Source organism: Chiloscyllium punctatum, chromosome 5 (genome assembly GCF_047496795.1).
Source record: "Chiloscyllium punctatum isolate Juve2018m chromosome 5, sChiPun1.3, whole genome shotgun sequence".
In the NCBI taxonomy this organism is placed as follows: Eukaryota; Metazoa; Chordata; class Chondrichthyes; order Orectolobiformes; family Hemiscylliidae; genus Chiloscyllium; species Chiloscyllium punctatum.
In genome coordinates, this window is record NC_092743.1 from 25547992 (window position 1) to 25567873 (window position 19882).

Below are 19882 nucleotides of genomic sequence, written 5' to 3' on the forward strand. Positions count from 1 at the left end.
TGGCAACAATCTACTTTATCAAAATTCCATGCTTTATCCACCAAGGAACACCGAGGAATGGTTTTAAGAAATGTATTTTCCCAATTCTCATCCTGCAATAGAAGCATTGAATGCCAGAAAGCTGACACATGGAGACCAACAAACTAAAAAAACCCTACATTTATTTAATGAGCCCCTCATGGAAAAACCGTTGCTTGAGATTTCACTTTTTTTGGACTATTCTTGGAAAGCAAGTACAGAGGAACCTCAATTATCCGGCATTCAATTATCCGAATATCAGATTATCCGGCAAGACTGCAAAGTCCTGATGCTCGCTAAACTATGTAATCCAGCATTCGATTATCCAGAATTCAACTTAACTGAATGAAACACTGCCCGCCCATGTCCTTTGGATAGTTGAAGTTCACCTGTAGATGAAATGCTATTGGGAGTAGGTCGGAATGTGGACTTGAAGTCACAGTCACATCAGCCCTGATCTTGTTGAAGGGCTGATCAGACTTAATGGGGACCCAATAGCCTACTGCTGCTGTGAAGCTCAAGAAGAGTTCCACTTCCTTTTTCCATGCAGGCTTGAACTACTGTTTCTTCTCCAATGCCTGTTCTAAAACAACCAATCTCTCATAGCTGTGGTCATCACTGAAATGGCCAGTTATCGTTAATCAGTCCCTTTAAAATAACCGAAGCAGCTGCACAACCCCTGTTCCTGCTTCCAGTTTTCAGGCAACATTTTAAACTGCCTCTCTGCCACCTCTTCCCACAGCCAGCTTACACTGAGTACACGGCCGATTAGAAACCTGAAGTCTTGGTTTCTCTTTCATTTATGAAATGTCTTTTACGAAAAAGCTACATTTAATAAATCATTTACCAACCTGTCTGTGAGGATAAAAACTCACACATGTTTCACCACGAGTCTTGCAAATTGCCATCAGTAACTAGTAAATCAACTTTGGGTGTGAATAATGCGGTAAAAACCTGAAAACTAATTGTGTTGTGCAAATGCAGTGCAAGACATTGCAAGATTTTTTTTTCAAATGTTTTGGCCCTTTCAGATTAATCTTGCAAAATCAAGCATGTATATGGTTGGTCAAAATGTCTCTTTGTCTGCTGTAAAACATTTGTGATTCTTCAAAATAATGTTGGAGTATTTGCCTGGATGAGATGCAAACTGTTTATATTACCATGCATATTGCATTTAATGTATATCTAAAGATAGTTGCTTTGCCATATAGTGATGTATTTTTGAAAATTACTGTGCACATTCCTATTTTGCCTTTAATTTATTTTAGGTCTTCCAGCCCTAGTTGTGGCAACATCTGTTGGATTTACCAAATCAAAGGGATATGGAACAGTGAACTAGTGAGTAGGCCATGACACTTTTGCTTAATGATTTGTTTGGGAAATATATGCTCACCTTTTTACTGTCATTTCTATTACAAAGGGAATCATTACAGTGTTTCAGTTCACTAGGAGTTAAACCTGTTGTGAGTACTAGGCACAGATTGTTCCTACCTCTCGTAAATTGCCAACCATAGGCTTGTGTCAATCATTCATTTGTCTAGCACCAGGCATGTTTTGAACTGCAGAGAGAAAATTCAGTCAAAGTTCAGTAACTTTTTCATTTAGCTTTTTTTCTTTACCTCTTGTGGCTTAATGCTTCATCATTTAATTACATAACTGTTTATGTTTGCTCTATTGAATGTTTAAAAAACTAAAATCATTATTATAATACAACAATTATGATACTGTATCTGTTGTGGCCAACTATTGAAAAAACACTATTGTACAGGTTTCTGATATTTATTGTACACTTTGCTTAAGGGTGATAGTTGGCTTGTACTGGGAAGAAGACATGTACTACTCACTCAGAAAAATGCTCTGAAAATTGATGATGGTGATCCATATGCAGTTTAAAATGATTCTCAAAAGCCACATCATATACCTAAAACTCCTTACTAGTTACCTTTTGTATTCTCTGTGCAACATATGTATGTGCATTTATTTTAGAGAAAAAAAACTTACTGATAGGAAAGAAGCCTTGCTTTTGTGGAGCACCTTTCCAGACTTCAAGACATCCTAAAGCACTTCACAGCCAGTGAAGCCATTGTTGTAATGTGGGAATCTTACAGCAAGCTGCCGTGTAGAGCAGTGTGAAGACTAAGGTGCTGATTTTCATTCTTAGGTCAAGTTGCACAGTGTTGTGAGAAATCTGGTCCACACAAACCCAAAATTTAAAATGGAGACCTACACTTCGTATTTTTGGTTGAGTGGGAAGTGCAAGGAGGCTGAATTGGCCAGTGCTGCTCCATGGAACCTCTGTATCCCCCCGGACTATCTTCCATGTCCCCTCAGATCACTGTCACCCCATGCTATTTCTATGTGCCCCAACCCCCATGTATTTTCCAGTGCCACTTTCCCTTTATGCACTACCCAATTCCATACAAGATCATTTTATTTTCCTTGGAACATAGGTTGAGGAGTGGCCTATTCAGCACCTTGAGCCCGCACTACCATCCATCCACCTCACACTGTTATTCCACACTACCCTTAAATTCCTTGATGTCGTTACTATCTAGAAATTTATTAATCTCTATCTTGAACATACTCAATGACTGAGCTTCCATAACCCTCTGGAGATAGAGACTCTGTCCCCTCTGAGGAAAGAAATTCCTCTTCAACGCAATCATTAAATGGTTTAAATTCTAAGTCTGTTTCCTGATTTTTAAAAATTATTCATTCACAGGATGAGGGCATCACTGGCTAGGTAGCATTTATTGCCCATCAGGCTGTTAAGAGTCAACCTCATTGCTGTGGGTCTGGAGTCACATGTAAGCCAGATCAGGTAAGGATGGCAGCTTCCTTCCCTGAAGGACATTAGTAATCCAGATGGGTTTTTTCCAACAATCAACGATGTATTCATGGTTATCATTAGACTCTTTAATTCCAGATGGTTACCAAATTTGGATTCCACTGTTTGCCATGGAAGGGTTCAAACCCATGTCCCCAGAACATATTCTGGGGCTCTGGATTAACAGTCCAGTAACAATACCACAAGACCATTGACTTCCCATAGCCTCTGTCTCCAACAATCCCGAGAAACATCCTTTCTGTATCTACTCTGTCTAGCACTTCAAGAATTTTGTAAGTTTCAATGAGCTCACCTCACATTCTTTTAACCTGCAGAGAACACAGGGCCAGTTTCATTTTGCTTTCTCTCAAGAAACAATTCCATGACTGCATGAAATCATCTGATGATTTTTTTTGCTGCATTTACTCAGTGGTGTACAAGGGAACCAAAGAGGCACCCAATAATCCACATGTGGCTTTACAAAGGATCTATAATTTAAAAGCAAGACGTCTTACATTTGTACTCAAATCCTCTTGTGATAAAGGCAGTCCTAGATGCTTGCTGCAGATGCATATTAACTTTCAGTGGAGAGAGAGCTCTCCCCATGTAATAAAAATCTTCAGATCATTGTTTCTAGGATGTGAATAAAAGTTGAAATAGTTGTAATCTTATTACCTTGTATAAGCAAACAATAAATTACATCAACATATTCATCCTCAAATGGATAGACCACATAATGTGCTGAAATCCAATTGTACTTGAAATTCAGCCAAGCATCCACAATGGCCACAGCTGTCCAACCAATAGATTTGTTTCTGGGAAGATGCTCTTCTCTGTCACTTTCTCTCTCTGTCTTACACAGTCCTTTCACATTCTCTCGTTCTTGTGTTGCATGTCTAGAAGTTACTAATTAGTCCAGTGCTGGATGTATGCACCCTACCATTGGTATGTTTGCTGAAGTGGCTGGGTGGGATGCTTAGTTTTCGCACACTCTTTCCATTATTTATGCTTCGCCTCCATCTTGATCTGTCAAAGACGACACTCAGTAGCTGGGACCTTCATAGTTGCTTCATCTTCAGTGAGAGCATTGTTAGGGCAATGGGGATATGCGATTTTTCAAAGAGATTTTGAAGGCGTCCTCGAAGCATGCCTCTACCCCGATGGTGTCGCTCATTGTGACAAAGATTGGGGAAGAGAGCTAGTTTGGGAAGTCTTGTGTCAGGCATTCATATAATGTCGTCCACCCAACACAGCTGGTTGACTGTAACCAGTGCCTTGGCACTGGGGATGCTTTCCTGAGAGAGGACATTGAAACTAGAGTGTACATCTGGCCAGTGGACTTGTGGGATTTTGCAGAGTTATTGCTGGTGATACTTCTCAATTTCAATGGAAAGTTCTTGTCTGTTGATGTAAGAGGAGCAGATGGTTAAATTTTCTTTGCAATGATGATTATTTTCAACTGGCAAAACCAAAAGTAAGAGATCATTTGATGCCTCACAAGTGTCAAAATCAATTCTAATTTTATTGGGCAAAGCCATGTAAATGATGAGTGAAAGATGGGATGAGAGGCTGATAGGGTTATTTGGAACATTTTTCCCCACTGCATTCTGTTGCTTTCATTATTGGAAAAGCATTGTGTACGGTTAGACAACCCTTTATCCCAAATCCCAAAATCCGAAAAGCTCCGAAATCTAAAAGCTTTCTAGTGAAGTTTTTTTTCTCATTAACAAAGTTGCTTGGCAATGCAACAGTTAACCTAACTCCACACCCACTCGATGCATGTCACTCAGATGCGATGTGGGGTGGTAGGTGTGGCCTAGCACTGGCAGGCCTCAATTCTGTCTCAGGGCTCGTAGTACTTGCAGTGAGTCTGTTTTTCGGTAAGAATTTTTTTACGTTTCACTGTCAAATTGTCACTTATTCCGAAATTTGGAAATTACAAAATTATTCCAAAATTTGGAAAATTTCAAATTCCGAAAACCAGCTGGTACCAAATGTTTTGGATAAAGGATTGTGCACTTGTACACACAAAAAGTAGAAGCCAAAGATTTAGCATAAAGATAGCAGCTTAGGATGACAATGTGTAACTAGTAGAGTGCTATAGGAGTCAGTGCTGGAACCACAATTATTCAAAATATTTATTAATGACTTTATTGACAGAGTAAATGTATTATATCTAAGTTTGCAGATGACACCAAAACAGCTTAGGAGCCAAGTCGTGGCAATATCATAAAATGTCTTAAGAGGTATTTGGATAGGTTTAGTGAGTGTGTGAAAACCTGGCAGATGGAATTTAATATGGGAGACTGTGAAGTTATACACTTCAGGCAGAATAGAAGAGCTTAGTGGGGAAAAGTGTAGAAAACTACAACACAAAGGGATTTGGATGTCCTAATGCATGAACCACACAAATATAAAATAAATTAACATCCAGGTACATCAGGTAATAAGGAAGGCAGCTAGAATGTTGGCCTTTATTTCAAAGGGAATGGAATGTAAAAATAGGGATACCCTGTTAAAACGATCAGAGTTGGAATAGTGTGAAAAATATATTGGTCCCTTTATCTAAGGAAAGATATACAGGTAATAAAGGCAGTCCACAGAAGGCTCACAAGGCTGATAGCAGTATAGAGGGATTTTATTTTGTGAAGAGAGGCTGGCTGGACTTGTTCTCGTTGGAGTTTAGGAGAATGAGAGGAGACCTTATTGAAACATATGATTCTTAGGGTATTTGATGGGGTTGGTGCAGAGAGGTTGCTTCTCTTTGTGGGCAAATCTAGGACCCAGAGGCAGAGTTTGAGTGAGGGAATACCCATTTAAGTCAGAGATGAGGAGGAATTTCTACTTTCAGAAGGTAATGGATCTGTGGAATTTTTTTACTGCAGAGATCCAGATCATTAAGTATATCAAAGTCTGAGATTGGCAGAGTGTTAACCTGTAAGGGAATCAAGGCTTTTGGGAGTAAGACAAGAAAGTGGATTATGAGGTGAGCTGCAATTTCATTGAATGGCAGAGGAGACCTGATGAACCAAATAACTTATTCCTCTATTTCATAGTTTTCAGTACACACAAGACTGGTTACTATAAGGGTCAACTTGCCTTAAAGAATAGGTCCCAATGATGATTCACCATATTAAAAACATGCATGCAATATGATAAAGAAACTAATAAGGATATTTGAAGGTGTGAAAAGAAAATTACACCTTTTCAGAATGTTCCACATTCCCCAGCAGATTTTCCATTTTGGGCAAACTTGCAAACCTGGGTTATGCTGCGTAGGGGATTCTGTGCTTTTCCAGCACCACCCTTTTTGACTCTAACTCTCCAACATCTGCAGCTCCCTCTTTCTGCTAAAACTCTGCACAGGCAGACAAATATGGTGTGCTGGAGAAAATGTGATTTTCACCTTCATTTAAAATGGGGAACCCTACTTCAGCAGGGATCTTTAGAGTTTTTGCACATTGGCCTTTCCTGATCGGAACAAAGACTGGAGGATAATAGTGTGGGGTCTGTAATGCAGAAGAAAATTGGATTTCTTCCCAGCAAAATATAGTTGGAAGTTCTTCCACACAAGAAATGCGATAGCATCTACTCTCAAATGAAAATTGAACCTTGAACGTGAATGAAAGTTTGATATAAATCTAAAGTTAAATACTGCGAAAAGTTTGTTAGGGATCAAAAATTGACAAATATTGCCACTACTAAAATTTCATATACAATCCTGATAATACGGTTCTACTTAACCTGTAGGGAGACCAACAAGTCTGTCAACATTAGAAAACAGGACAGATAGCTGAGTGTTTTACTGATAACACAATATCATTTTGCCTAAGAAAAGCAATACCTATGCGGTTAGGCTTAACCCTGTCCACTCAACAAGGACAACATTTTGAGTGGCACGGTGCTAAATATGAGCAATGGAAACATTGCTGTTCCCTCGACAGAACATGTGAGACACAAGTGCACAGGGCAGGCAATTGTGTATCTCCTTAATTAATCTAATTACAGGTTTGTGAACTGAACAGTACAATTTCTGAGAAGGATGTGTGATTTACAGTGGACAACTTTAATGTAAGTTATGCCATGGAGGGAAATTGAGACTGAAGAGCAGAGTGACGTGAGCAACTTTCTGATTCAGGGAGCTCTGAAAGATTATGATTAAGATGTCAGCAGTGTGCTCTCCTACCTCCTTTAACACCCGTGGACGGAAACCATCAGGTTCTGTAGATTTATTATTCTTTCAGTTCCATTAATTTCCGCATTTTATTTAGACCCTATCCCTGACTGTCCGATCTTTTGTTTGGGACTTCTGACAAGCTAACCTCCTTTCCTGCTGCAACTACTGAAGCCAAATAATTGTTCAGCATTTCAGTCATTTCCCCATGGCCACTGACAGCATCTCCACTCGGCCTTCAATGGACCATCCACTCTTAACCATCCACTTTCCCTTTATATAACTATAAAATTTGTTCTTACTGTCTTTTATGTCCTTTGCACGTTTCCTTTCATGTTCCTTTTTAGCTTTCTTACGAACTGCTTTGTGGTCTTTTGTTGGACTTTGTATTTGTCCCATCTGTAAGATCTGTCCTGTTCTTTGCATTTTTGTAATGCCTTTCTTTTAATTTTATGCTGTCACTAACCTCCTTACATGTCTATGGCTGTATCTTTGTTTGAGGTGGAGCTTTTTCTTCTCACAGGTACAAACTGCTTCTGAATAGCATTAACCATTCCTTTGAACAGTCTCCACTGTCCCTCAGTTGTTTTACCTATTAGATGAGCTTCACAGTTTACTGTAGACGGTCTCTGACTCATCCTACAAAGGTTTGTCTTACTCAAATTTAAAATTCTAGGAATTGATCTTCTCTTGTCTCTTACAAAAGCTACATGAAACATGATCTTGTTATGGTCACTATTTGACAATTCCTCACAAACATGAATTAAATCAGGCCCATTGTTCATTACTTGATCTCATATTGCTTATTGCCTTTTCTCATCCAAGACACATTGTTCTCATAAACTATCCCAGACACAGTCTAGAAATTCACAACCTTTCAGACTGGTGCTTGTCATCTCTCCCAGTCTATGTTAAGATTAAAGTTTCCAATTACTACTCAGCCTTTGTTACATCGATGCCTAATTTCTGCATTTATACAAGCTTGCACTTCTGAGCTACTACTAGGTGGCCTATATATGAGCTGAAAAATGTGTTGCTAGAAAAGCGCAGCAGGTCAGGCAGCATCCAAGGAGCAGGGGAATCGACTTTTTGGGCATAAGCCCTTCTTCAGGCTTATGCCTGAAATGTTGTCCCCTGCTCCTTGGATGCTGCCTGACCTGCTGCGCTTTTCCAGCAACACATTTTTCAGTTCTGATCTCCAGCATCTGCAGTCCTCACTTTTTCCCTTTTGGCTTATACATGAGACCTATTGTGATTTTAGTTCCTTTATAGTTTCTCACTTCCACCCATAAGATCTCCGCTAGTGCTTTCCCCTCATTACATCCTCCCTCACCAGAAAAGGATTCTACATCTAATCATACATCTCTTCTAACTCAAATTTGTTTCATGATTAAAAAAAAATGCATCTATTAGCCTCTCCATTATTTTGACTCTCTTTGGACTCTGCAGTGCCTTATTATGGTTTGGCATTTCTGAGTATTGATTTCAGTCCTCTGCACTCTCCTTACCTCTTCAATCTATTTAGCCATACAAATGGATTACTGATCTATCAGTGTGAATGTGAAGCGCAATCTCAAACGATTAACTTGCAATGTCTTTCCTGAAACAAATGAATCCTGCTTTAAGCATTTTTGTTGTTATTTTGCCATTCAGAGGTCAGGGCTCTTATATTGACTGGAACATAAATTCCAAGAAAGGGGAGAAATTCTCCCACATTGCCTTGGGGACGTTTCTCTTTGAAACAGGATTTTGGCTAGGAATTCATCCTGATTGATGGGTGTGTCTTTGTGGTGGTTGGAAATGCTTCAGCAGTCAGAGCAGTTAAGTTTGCAATGCTGAAATAAGGGCTTCAGTGTTGATAGGAGGATCAGGGCAGTCTTCAAGCAATGTGACAGGATAATACAGTCTGGTTGTAATGTAGAAGTGAAGGTAATTTCAAGAGGCTGGAGACAAATCAGTGTCGGAAGTGATCAGGAATTGCAGCAGAAGAGCCTGAATGAATATGGATTTTTTTTTTGATTGTCAGAGGGAAGTCGGGAGATGTTTGATTACAGTAGAGTGGGTCCGATATTAGGGGTAGTGGTTGGGTGAGGTCTAACGGTTGGAGAAAAGCTGGTGATCTTGGTGATCTCACCTGCCCCACAAGTAGTGCTTGAAAACGTTTCTCATATAACAGACCTTCCTTAGCTTCTGGGTTAGATTTAAAGTATATAAAATCTGAGCCATGTAGACTGATTAAGTATTTAAATGATCAACCTGTGTCCTATGAGCAAGTTGGCTGCTTTCTGGGCTTACTTGCTTTCATACTGGAGGTGGCTGGTTTTGAAGATCATTTGTGTTCATTTTCAAGAGTTTTAAGGTCTCTTCATTTCACCTGACCCAAACACATCCATTATTAAGGTTAGGATTTCCCTTTAGATTTCACAGATTTCAATTTGTTATTTGAAATAATTTATGTAGTTTGAACTTCAGAAAATATATGCCAATATTTTATAAATGTGTCATGGAACATGTCCATCAAACTATGGATATGCCTCTTTATAACTCCTGCAAATCCACTATGACATCATATTATAAAAATTTCTAATTTTCAATCAAGAATGAAAGTCCAATTTATTACTAATTGACCCTATCATTCAATGTGTCTCCTAGTGCAATTCGCCTCTGACATTGGGAAGTTGCAGCAATTAGATCTGATTTAAATCGGATTTCAGACTGATTTATATACTTTCTTATAGGAACAGAGAAAAGAGTAAAAAGATAAAGGTTTATAAAATAGAATGAAGGAATTCTGCACATCCCATTTGTTTTAGCTCATTGCTAGGGTGATTCAACCATCCCTCTCTCTGCTATCATCTCCCCCTCTCTTTATCTACTTCAAACATCTTCTTTCAAATTTCCTTTAAAGAATGATGTTCTCTGACCCAGCAACTTCCTGTGACCAAAGATGTCAAACCAGAAGTAGGCCATTCTGCTCATTGGGCCTTCTGCACCATTCAATGACTGATCTGATAATCCTCATCCCTACTTTCCTGCCTGTTCCCCATGACACTTGATCCCTTTACTAATTAAACATCTGTTGTCTCAGTCTGGAAAATGCTAAATGACTCACTCTTGACAGCCCTCTGCAATAAAAAAAAGTCCACAAGTTAACTGTCCTCATTGGATGACCCTTTGAGATTAGGCTCTCTGCTACTAGATTCTCCCACAAGTGGAAGCACCCTTTCTACATCTACTCTATCAAGTCCTCTGGAATTTTGTGTGTCCTAGAATCGTGTGTGTTTCATTAGAACCACCTCTCATTCTTCTAAATTCCAGTAAATACAAGCCCAATTTACTTAACCTCTCCTCATGAGACAGGCCATCCATAACCAGACATAGCCTGGTGAATCTTCTCTGGACTGCCTCAAATTCAGTATTTTTCCTTAGCTATGGCATCCAAAACTGTTCTTGGGGTGTAAAGGTGCTGTTAGGAAAACAGTTCCAGGATTAGTGCTGATTGCTTGGCTGATGCCCACTTCTGAGATGTTTCTGAATATTACGGCAAAGTTAAGTCCAGTCACATTATTATAGCAGCCACGTTTGGTCTGCTTAATATGTTTTTAAATCCTTAACTGTCCAGAGGGCAGATAAGAGTCAGTCACATTAGTGGATCTGGAGTCACACGTAGGCCAGACATGTATAGACATAGACATGTATTACAATTGATGTTTACTTCATTTGTGATAGGCCATTCACTCTATCAGAATGATATCTTCTATTAAAAACCTGTACTAAATCTACCTAGCCTTTTCACAGTATCTCAAGTCTGTTCTTGTGCTATTTTTTCCTGCTCCTGGTGAATCCATGCAGTTTACTGTTTGTGTTTAATATTTTTCTTCAATAGAATGCTGAAAGCTATGTAGAGTAGCCTAACCAATGGTTTGTGTATATTGATACAGATTATGTACCTTATATATAATTTATAAGATCCAAAATGCTATTGGCCTTTTTTTTCCCATTGCTATATCTACCTGGATTTACATTGCAACTAGCTCTTTATAAGAACTAAATATTAAGAAGGAATATTAACATAGCAAGTATTATGGTCTAGAAATGTTTTTGCAACATTATGAGCCTGATTAAGCCATATGTAAGCCCCAGGCCTGCGTATATTTTTTCAAAAATTCATAGAATGAGTATGTCACTGGCAAGACCAGCATTTATTCCCCATGCTGAACTTCCCCACAGACAGATATGATCAATCACATTGCTGTAAGTCTGGAGCCACATGTCGGCCACACCTGGTAAGGACAGCAATTTCCTTCTTTAAAGGACATTAATGAATCAGATGTGTATTTCTGACAATTGACAATGGAATCATAGTTATCATTGGACTCTTAATCCCAGATTTCTATTGACTATCTGCCATGGCAGGATTCAAATCCAGGTCCCCAGATTATTATCAGAGATGCTGGATTAACAGTCCAGCAACAGGACCACTGGGCTATCATCTCCCATTTCTCATGATGAGATATTTCCATTATTACCCTTGTTCACATTGTGATAATGTGGAGGTACTGGTGCAGGACTGGAGTGGACAAAGTTATCACACAACACCAGGTTATAGTCCAGCAGGTATTTCCAAATAAATCTGTTGGACTATAACGTGGTGTTGTATGATTTTTACCTTGTGATAATTAGACACCCAGCTTGCTTACTTTTTGGCAATGCCAGACATTTTGGTGAGAAATTTGATTTGTTTGTGTGCTTGATCTTTTGGACCAAGTTGGAAAGGGAGGTAAAGAATGTTTAGAACTTGTCCCAATTTTCTGCTTGGCCAGGCATGTTTTTTTCTTTTTAAAATCAGAATGCTGTTCTCAAATGAACAGACTCTGACAGCTTCCAAATCATCCTGATTTAAAATAAGAAACCCTCTGTTGACACTGGCTTTCCTGTCTTACTGCTGTATGTGAACAGTCATAGATGTAAAAAGGTCTAGCTAGTGACCACGAAATTAAAATCAACACGTGCTGAAGAACTGAGCAAAACTCTGCATTTCTTAGCATGCTTAGATTTTAGCTCTCCATCAGCAATTGGCTGAAATGAAGATTGTCAGCACAGAGCAGAAGCAATTTGCAAAGTTGTCGACTGCTCAGTTACAGAGGGCACTGATAGTGGTAATTACATTGGGCTTCTTTTTATAACAATTGTCTGTGGTGCCTAAAATTGGCAAGTGCTGAGGATTAGAAACAGTCTGAAAAGGGTTAGGAAGTCAAATAGTGGAGATATTTCTGTGCTTTTTAAAAAAGTTCTTCTGCTTTGGGATCTTTATGAGATAAGTTTTAACCATGCAGTCTCTGTGGCTGTGTTTGAGAATTCATGGAGTAGGTTTGTTCCTTTTAAAAAATAAAATGGTCTGGAGTTTTGACCTTATTTATCACAGATCAATACCATTTAGTGTCTAGAGCTAGTGGGCATAAATTTAAAAACAAAAAAACCCTGTAATTCATTAAGAATTATTTACATTTATCTTTTTTAAAAAAAAGATATCTTCGAAGCATTTGTTAGTAATTTAATTTACGGTTCCTTGAGCATCATGGGAACATTTATCCAGAACTATTTTCTGCCCTCCTCTATTTATGGTGCTTCCTACTATGTTGAACAGGTGGATCTTGAAAGACTCTGCATCCTGATATTTATTCAGTGATCACGACTTAGAATTTCTCGGATCAATCCTGGTCATCAGTTGCAATGTAGTCAAATAACAACATAATGCAGAAGGCTTACAGAATGAGATAGATGGATTTCAGAAAAAGTCAAGCGGAGTTGGTCATAAGGTTTACATGATTGAATGCAAGCAGAAGGGCTATTCTAGCAATGGGCGATCTTCAGCCCATATCTCCTCTACTTTCAGTAACTTCGGCACAGCCATCTTCCATTACTGACTCCTGCTGTCTGCCAAAACACAGAATTATTAATAAGATCTGAAGTTGTTCGTGTTTTCCTCTCTTTAGAAGGTCAGTGAAAATAAATCAAAGGGCACACACCTTTTTTAAAAAAAATCCTTCATCTGATGTCAATGGCAGTGGCAAGGTCAGACTTCATAACATCATGGGCAAAATTGATGTCTTTTATTATTGTCTGTGATCAAAATGTCTTCATACGTGAGTTGTTTATATTTTCTTATCCTCAGAGTGATTTCTCAATTTAAGTGATTTCAGCAGGAGCTTTTGTGAATTTTGAAGAAAGATTATTTAGTATCAAGGTAACATCTCTCACATGCCTCCGTTTCTTCACTGTAGCTGTATCAAATTCCTGGAGTTCTTTAACAACACTGCACTTGTCCCTGTGCCCCAATGACCACAGTGGTTCGAGGACAATTAGAGATGGGTAATAAATGCTGGCAGAGCTAGCAATGTCCATCCACATCCTATGAACTAATTGGAAAAAAAATCTATCACAATACACAAAGGTTAAGTAGAGATCAAAGGAAAAAAAGGAGAAGTTGTAATGATTTCAGTCTTTTATCATTTCTTAGCTGAATTGATTCTTTAGCAGGAGCAGACATATGGTAAATGTAGAGGTTTCCTAGCAAGTTGCAAAGTTTCTTGCTGTTTTTAAATTATTTAGAGGTTGACTCTCAGGTGAACGTGAAATTCAAACAGGATAGAACCTTTTCCTTCTTGCAAGGTATAGTGGATTAAACTTGCTTGGTTGACTTGTAGTTGGTTCAGTGGCTTTACAAATGATGCTTCAGATAGTATCTCTCATGGTATTTCTGATTCTAACTGGCTTCTGCCACAGCTATTATGTATGTGACCTATTATGAGTACATAGTTTAGCTTCCAGCAAAGGTCAAGGTTGATCTTACACAACCAGTGTTGCAGCACTTCACACTTTGAGGATTTGAGACAGTCAGGATCTTTGAAAATTAGTGACCCATTCACTTCAAATTGCTGCATTTTTTGCCACCACAATGGCAATGGTGTACTCGTGCTTTTTTCATTGTGCCTGTGATAAAACTGCCAGCGATGCTGTGGGGAGCTGCTAACGTCACAGGTCAATGTTTTAGGTGCCTGTCTATTGCTTTCCCATTTGCAAGCTCTCAGCTGCCCCACTTGCAGTCTTGTTCACCACCTTATTCAGCTCTCACATGCTGACCATCTTGTTGATTCTCTTATCGCCTTGCTGTGAATACTTGACCCATTATTGCCTCACCCATTGCCTTGTTAACTGCCCAAGTCAAGTGTGGGCAGAGAATGAAATGAAGACCGGAGCAATGGAACTGGCTTGCAAACTGGAGTCAAGATGGTGAGCAAGGGGGCGATTGTGAATGTTAGTGGACTGTATGGAGATTTCTTTGTAGATAATTGATGAGACTAGTTTTCAATTCCAAATTTTTGATTTAATTAACTAAATTTGCTGTTGTGGTGGAATTGTCGCCTATTTATAGAGCATTAGGCTAAGCCTCTGTGTTACTTATGTGGTAACATTATCATAGAACATACAGCACGGAAACAGACCCTTTGGTCCCACCACTCCACACCAACCATGTTCCCACACTAAACTGGTCCCACCTGCCTACCTCCTAACCTTTCCTATTCATGAACTTATCCAAATATCTTTTAAACATTGCAACTGTACCTGCATCCATCACGTTCTATGACAGTTCATTCCACACATTTAAAACAAAGTCATGAAAAGGTTGCCCCCATGTTCTTTTTAAATCTTTCTCCTCTTACATTAAAAATATGCACCTTAGTTTTGAACACACATCCCCCTCCACCCCACCTTCAGGAAAGATCCTTGTCATTCACCTTATCTATGCCCCTCATTTATTTTAAAAACCTCAATAAGGTCATCCCCCAACCACCTCCGCTCCAGTGAAAAAGTATTAGTCTTTGCTGTCCATTTTTATATCTCAAACCCTCTATTCCTGGCAACATCCTGGTAAATCTTTTCTGAACCCTCTCCAGTTTAATACTGTCCTTCTTATAACAGGGCAACCAGAACTGTACACAGTACTCCAGAACAAGCCTCACCAACATCCTGTAGAACCTCAATATGATGTCCCAACTCGTCTACTCAAAAGTCTGAGCAATAAAGGGAAGCATGCCAAATGCCGCCTTAACCACCCCGTCTATTTATGATGCAAATTTCAAAGTATTATGAACCTGAATCCATAGTCTCTATTCTACATTTTTTCTACAGTCAAAGAGTTTTCCACCACAGTGTGAAGGGAACTATACATATCCATGTGTGATTAGCCCTGTGATATTTTGCACAGAATGGAGGGGTACTGATCAGAAGCACAGCTCTGGGTACACAATCATGACAATGGTGGCAACATTTTTTTGTTCCAGTACAGCAAGAGATACAATGATTCATAATTACCCTTGCAGTGTCCTTCAGGAAAAGACATTGAGTTCCGATGACTCTGCAGAACAGTCTGAAGTATAACAATAAGTTGGCTGATGTGTGTCAATTTAGTGCTGTTGACAGTTCACCCTTTTCAAAGGGACTTTACCGAGTTCACAAGTATCTGTGATTTTCCGTAATCTAATTATGTCACAGAATTGTTCTAGCACAGAAGAGGGCCTTTCAGCCCATCATGTCTGCACCAATATTCTGACTGAGCATTTCTCTTAGTGCCTTTCTCCTTCCTGCTTTTCTGAAAGCTTCAACTGAACCTGCCTCCATCACACCCTCCATCAGTGTGTTCCAGATCCTAGCCATTTGGTTGAGTATCAGGACTGCCAGTGTTGACCAAGATCTGTTGCCAGCCGTCTTAAAAGATGGTTTTTCCACTTAAACAACCTTTTACATTCTCCATACATTGGACATGATAGTTCTGACTCCTTAATTACTTTGGAGAGCAGTAAAGAGTGAACCTAATTGCTGTAGTTGTGGAGTAGCATGCATGTTTGACCAGTTCGGAATGGCAGATTTCCTTTTTTATTGGTTCATTAGTGAACCAGATGGTATTTTCTTTAAAATGCTGATATAGTGGCCCAGTGGTTAGCACTGCTGTCTCACAGTGCCAGGAACCTGGGCTTGATTCCAGCCTCAGGAGTTTGTACATTCTCCCCGCATCTGCGTGGATCTCACTCCACAGTCCAAAGCTGCGTATGTTAGCTGAATTGCCCATCTTAAATTGCCCATAGTGCCCAGGGATGTGTAGGTGAGGTGGACTGACCTTGAAAAATGTAGGGTTGCACGGATAGGGTAGGGATATGTATCTGGTTGGGATGCTCTTTGGAAGGATGGTGTGGATTTGTTAGGCTGAATGACCTGCTTCCACACTGTAGGGATTCTTTGATTGATGAACTTTTATGGTCGCCATTCGTGAGGCTGGTTTTCAATTCCAAATTTTTGTTCTAAGTAACTAAACATAAGTTCCACTGACTGCCATCATTGCATTTGAACTTGCATTGGCATAGCATTAACCAGACCCCCTGAATTACTAGCTGCACCACTACCACTGCACCATCCTCCCTGTATACCAGGGATTTTCCATCCTAGTGTGTAGGAACGATTCCCAAATGTGATTATGCATATAATAGCTTGTGCAGAATGGGGATGCATTGATCCAAAGCAAACCTTGTAAGTGCAATGTACATATAAAATTGGTAATTGAATATGTCACATATCAGCACTTAAATGTTGATTCTGCCTCAGAATGACTTGGCAGAGGATGATCCATAAAGCATCTGTTGTGTTGGCTCTTCTCGCCTCACGTAGTTGTAGCAGTTGACATCCTGGGGGCAAGGTCTCAGCCATCACTTTACCACTAAGGATGGTCTTGGCAATGAGCCATTGTCTTAATCTGCTCTTCCTCTGCATTCACTGCAGTGACAGCAGAAACTGTCAGGAGTTGTTGGTCACAGGATGGAAGGGCTGGTGGAAGTCATCTTTCTTTAGTCAAAGAAAATCTGTTCCAAAAAAATGTAATTTCACACGGCATACTGTGGAGATTCAGTGAATTTGAAATTATATCTGTATAGACCTTGATTGAGTTTTATATAATTGAAAGGACAGCATGGGTCAGGTTTTTATTTGAAATGTAACTGTCCTAAAATCTTTTCTTAATATTTCTGTTAATTTGCATAAGTTGTTGAAACATCAAAGGTAACTGCTTGGATGTGAATCCACTTCTGAACTCCAGAGGACCTGAAAAGGTGCCAAATAAAGGTAATTCTTTTTATTCCCTCATTATGCATGTACTATTTCTAAATATCCAGGCTTCTTTCACTATGAAGTACCGTGAATAATGTCCCTGGTAACACCATCACCATTCCTGGGTATGTTCTGTACCTCTGGATTGGACAGACTCACTGATAATGGTGGCACAACAGAACACAGGCAGGAGGAGTTTGCCCAAGAGTCCGGTATGTGACTCCAGATCCATTAGTCTCATGGCATCAGGTCAGTCATGGGCAAGGAGGCATCTGCTGATTACCACCTAGGCCCTCTCCTCCAATGAATTAGTTTTCTTCCATGGTCAACACCACTTGGAAGAATCACTGAGGCTGGCAAAGGCACAGAAAATGCTCCAGAACATTAATGCCCAGCATCAAGAGAAGCTCTGTAACATTACTACAGATCAAGCTGGCTGAGTCCCAGAGGATATAATTATTAGGCTGTGCCTGCAGCAACGAGTAAAGAAACCAGAAATATACCTGACCTCATCTTTACCAATCTATCTGTATCACTTACATCTGTTTATGATAGTGTCTGTTGGTTTGATCGTTTCTTGTGGAGACAATTTCCCAGCTTCACATTGGGGATTCCCTCCATCGTGATGTGTGAGACTTTCACTGTGCTGATTGGGACAGATTTCATACAGATCTAGCAATTTGCATCTGGGCATCCATGGTGTTCTGTGGGCCATCAGCAACAATAGAATTATATTCAACCCCAGTCTGTAACCTAATGGCCTAGCGTATTATTCACTCAATCATTATCATCCCACCCGGGACCAACTCTGGCTCAATAAAGAGTGCAGGAAGGCATGTCAGGAACAGCACCAGGCAACACAGAGCTTAGTGTATGCCAAGCAACATAATGACATGGCTAAGCAATCTCACAACCAAAGGATCAGATCAAAATTCTGCAGTCCTACCTCATTCAGTTATTAATGGTGATGGGCAGTATAACAGCTCACTGAAGGAGGACATTCATAAATACATCCATCCTCAGTAATGGGGGTATTCAGCACATAATTGCAAAACATGAGACCCTGAAGTATTTGCATCCATCTTCTCTGGAGCAGATATCCCATCTCAGCCTCCACTAGAGGCTGCAGCAGCTAGTAAAGGAACCAGAAATATACCTGACCTCATCTTTACCAGTCACCCCAGCATCACAGATGCAGTTTTCAGCCAATTCAATTTGCTTAACATGATTTCAAGAAATGGCTGAAGGGACTGGTCTGCGAGGTCTGTGACCCAGCCGGCATTATGCAGTTGTACTGAAGACTTGTTCATCTTCACAAAAAAGGGCAACTCCAAACTCCCCAATTAACATTGCATCAGTCCTCTCTCAATCATCAGCCAAATGATGAAAGGCATTATCAACAGTACTATCGCATGAGACTTGCTGAAAAATATTCTGCTCACCGATGATCTGGCAGGGTTTACTCAGTTCCTAACCTTCTTACCGCCTGGATCCAACATGGCCAAAGGATCTGAAGTGAGGATAACTGGACTTGATATCAAGGCAGCATTTGATCAAATATGGCATCAAAGAGTCTGAGTAAAGTCGGTGTCAATAGAAATCAGTGAAAAAAATTCTCTACTGATCACGGTGTTGCCTGGAACAACAAAGGAAGGCTGTATAAGTGGATGGCAATTATCCAGCCACAGGGCATTTGTTCAGGAGTTCCCAGGGTAATATTTGATGCCTAACCATCTGCAGCTCCTTCACCAGTGGCCATCCATCATGAGATCAGAAGTAACGATATTTGCAGATGATTGCACAGTATTAAGCACCAATTCACGAAGCTGTCCAGTTTGAAATGTAGCAAGACCTAGACAATATGTAGGCTTGGACTGACAAGTGGCAAATAGCATTCAAGAATTTCCTCCCTAATGGCTTTGTGGGTCAACCTGCAGCAGGTGGTCTGCAGCGGTTCATGAAGGCAGTTCGCTACTACCTTCTCAAGTGCAACTCGGAACGAGCAATCCATCCTGGCTGAGCCAGCGACACCCACATACCATGAATGAATAAAAAAATGCTGCAAAATTACCAGACACTGACCATCCTTACCAAGCGGTATTCAATTGTCTCCCCTTAATATTAAATAACATGACCTTCGCCGAATTCCCCATCATCAAAATCCTGTGGCTTATCATTGACCAGATACATGTCAGAACCTGCCATGTAAATACTGTTAACAACAAAAAAAAAGTATCAGGTTGGAACTTCCACAGTGAAAGGCTCAACTCCTGACTGCTAAAGGCATACCCACTATCTATAAGGTACAAGTCAGGTGTATAATGAAATGCACTTAGAAACTAGGAGCAGAAGTAGGGCATGTAGCTCTATGAATCTGCTCTGCCATTCATTAAAAGTCATGGCTAATCCTGTATCTCAATCCCACTTTTTCCCTATGTGCCTGATGCCATTAATATCTAAAAAGGTATCAATCACTTTCTTGAATAGATTAAATGTTTGAGCTTTCACATCCTCCAATGATAGAGAATTCTTAGGTTCATTAACACTTGAGTGAAGAAATGTTTGCTCATGTTTTGAGAAGATGTGTAGCTCAGGTTGATGTTCTGGATGTAGGTTTGCTTGCTGAGCAGCAAGGTTCATTTTCAGACATTTTGTCATCATACTAGGTAACATCTTCAGTGAGCCTATTTCTGTATTTCTAATAA

At 39.8% G+C, this 19882-nt stretch overlaps 1 protein-coding gene across 13 annotated transcripts in view; it reads left to right on the forward strand.

Moving 5' to 3' along the window:
• The window catches only part of adgrb1a (adhesion G protein-coupled receptor B1a), a 563161-nt gene that overhangs the window by 435886 nt on the left and 107393 nt on the right, over window positions 1–19882 (forward strand). For all 13 annotated transcript variants that reach the window (XM_072569963.1, XM_072569962.1, XM_072569956.1 and 10 more), the window contains one exon: window positions 1287–1356. In XM_072569963.1, the coding sequence (XP_072426064.1) occupies window positions 1287–1356 (70 nt within the window). The remainder of the gene's footprint in view (window positions 1–1286; window positions 1357–19882) is intronic.